We start from the raw sequence: 2,427 nt of genomic DNA on the forward strand, positions 1-2,427 counted from the left end.
TCCGCGGCATGTGGGACCTTCCCGGACCAGGGCACGAACCCGTGTCCCCTGCATCGGCAGGCGGACTCCCAACCACTGCGCCACCAGGGAAGCCCCAGTCTTCTATTTTCTTTGGGCTTCTCAGGACAATGCTGTGTTTATAGTGACACCAACCAGATGCACACCGAGTCATCTTGACAAAGCTGGGTGCAGAAAGAACTGGGCAAGAAAGGACTTCTCAATGCCTCTCCCCAAACCCATGGACACTCACATTGTTGGCTTCTCGGACCAGCCTCTGTTCATTGTACAGAATATGGCGGATGCAGCGGACCAGCTCCATGGGGCAGCGATCATACGTGTTCTGAAAGAATCCAAGAGCAAACATCACTTTGTTCCACTCCATGCTGTGGGGCCGAACCGTACCTCAGAGCAGGGGGCCAGATCTCATGATGGAGACTCCTGGTGACACAATGCTGTAATCATGAGAAAACCTGCTCCTCCAATGCCAACAGGGACAAGAAAAGCACATTGTGGGAAACCCAATTACAGGAAGAAGGTAAAATTATTCTATTTCTTGCATCTTAATTTGCTTAAAGTAAGGGCACCATGCTTGGAAACAGAATACATTTTAAAGAGGCCATATTAGAGGAGAAACTGGACACCACCTTGACTGGGCTATCAAAATTACTACCACCAATGAGGATAAGATGGACGTTGTACGCCTCTGGATGTGATACCCTGAGAAAGACACAACACTACTTATTTAGAATTCTGATCAGGGGCGTGTAACCTGAATCTAATCATGAGGAAACTTCATACAAACCCCAAATAAGGTCCATTTTATATTTAAAAAATAGAGGAGCTGAATTATTTTAAAATGTCCATGTAATGAAGGACAAAGAAAGATTTGACAAATGGTTCCATATGAGAAAGGAGATTAAAGAGACATGACAACTAGATGCAATATGTGATCTTGGACAGAATCCTGGGCTGGAGGGGAAAAAAATGCCCTAAACGACATCAGTAAGTCAGTGGACAAAATGGAAATAAAGGTATAAGATTACCTAGAAGTGTTGTATTGATGTTACATTTGCAGAAGTTGATAACTGTACTATAACTACATAAGAGAAGATGCATATTCTTAGAAAACGCACACTGGAGTACTTAGGGACAAAGGGACGTGATGCATGTAACTTACTCTCAAGCGATGAAAATATGTGTGAGTGTGTGTGTGCGTGCGCGTGCGCGCAGAGGGAGAATACAGTAAAGCACATGTTAACGACAGGTGAGTCTGAGCGTAGGTAGGGGTTCTTAGTATCAATCTCATAATTGTCTATACATTTGAAATTATTTTCAAATAAAAAGTTTAAAAAGGCAGCTACAACCACAAAGCCAAACAATAAGAACTTTATACATGTCACGTGTGACTCAACAACCGTGGGTTAAAGAAGAAAAAGAAAATCTCTGAATGAAGGAAGAGCCCCTGCAGGGAAGAGAATGAAGTGTGGCCTGGAGCTCACCTCCACCTGGAGCTGCGTGGCCTGGAGCTCATGCCCACCTGGAGCCTCGAGGCCCCAAGCTCACACCCACCTGGAGCTGCGCGGCCTGGAGCTCATGCCCAGCTGGAGCCTCGAGGCCCCAAGCTCACACCCACCTGGAGCTGCGTGGCGTAGTGCCCCAGCTTGATCTTCAGTAAGAACCCATCTTCCCCCACTTGGTGCTCTGCCTTCTTCTGCAGCTCCTGCACCAGCCCCTCCAGGAGCTGGGTGGCCTGGGGTCGGTCCTGGGGATTGTCCAGGTCGATGGCATCCCTTGGGGCAGGGCAGGAGAGAGAAGCCTACTATGGCGCCTCCTTGGGCATGGAGGTCAGGCGCCGAGAGGGATGTGGAAATGCAAGGCTCGTGCCCACAAGACTTGTTCCTGGCAGCTCCACAGGCATCAGAGTCTAGAAACATTCCCTCTCCTCTCCCAGACTCCCATTTCCCTGTTCCCCTTTCCCAAGGACACCGCCCCTTCTGCACAGTGCGGGACAGACAGGACCAGAATCTCACCAAACCACGCAGCTCCTGCACCAGGCCCTCCAGGAGCTGGGTGGCCTTAATGTTCTCCTGTGGATTATCAAGATCTATTGAGTCCCTAGGGGAAAGAAATTACATACATATGTATACATACATGCACACAGCCTGTATAAATGCAGCCTCAATGCATCACACCTTTTCTTTGGCTAAAGTAATTTCTTTATAATGCTCACTGCAAATTTTAGGAAACAGTCCAATTCAAATTGACTAGATACCTACATTAATCTATTCCTAATCCACTAATTACCTAAGTGGGATGTATAGTATATTTTCTTTTTTCTTTTTTTTTTTTTTTTTTTTTGTGGTATGTGGGCCTCTCACTGTTGTGGCCTCTCCCGTTGTGGAGCACAGGCTCCGGACGCGCAGGCTC

General features: G+C 47.3%; 1 protein-coding gene across 1 annotated transcript in view; it reads right to left on the minus strand.

Moving 5' to 3' along the window:
• The window catches only part of STAT5B (signal transducer and activator of transcription 5B), a 59,314-nt gene that overhangs the window by 19,132 nt on the left and 37,755 nt on the right, over positions 1–2,427 (minus strand). Inside the window, exons 3-4 of the mRNA XM_055090805.1 lie at positions 1,634–1,790; positions 251–340 (exon numbers count right to left, since the gene is read on the minus strand). Coding sequence (XP_054946780.1) covers positions 251–340; positions 1,634–1,790 — 247 coding nt within the window. The remainder of the gene's footprint in view (positions 1–250; positions 341–1,633; positions 1,791–2,427) is intronic.

The sequence above is a fragment of the Physeter macrocephalus genome, chromosome 14, assembly GCF_002837175.3.
Source record: "Physeter macrocephalus isolate SW-GA chromosome 14, ASM283717v5, whole genome shotgun sequence".
Lineage (NCBI taxonomy): Eukaryota > Metazoa > Chordata > Mammalia > Artiodactyla > Physeteridae > Physeter > Physeter macrocephalus.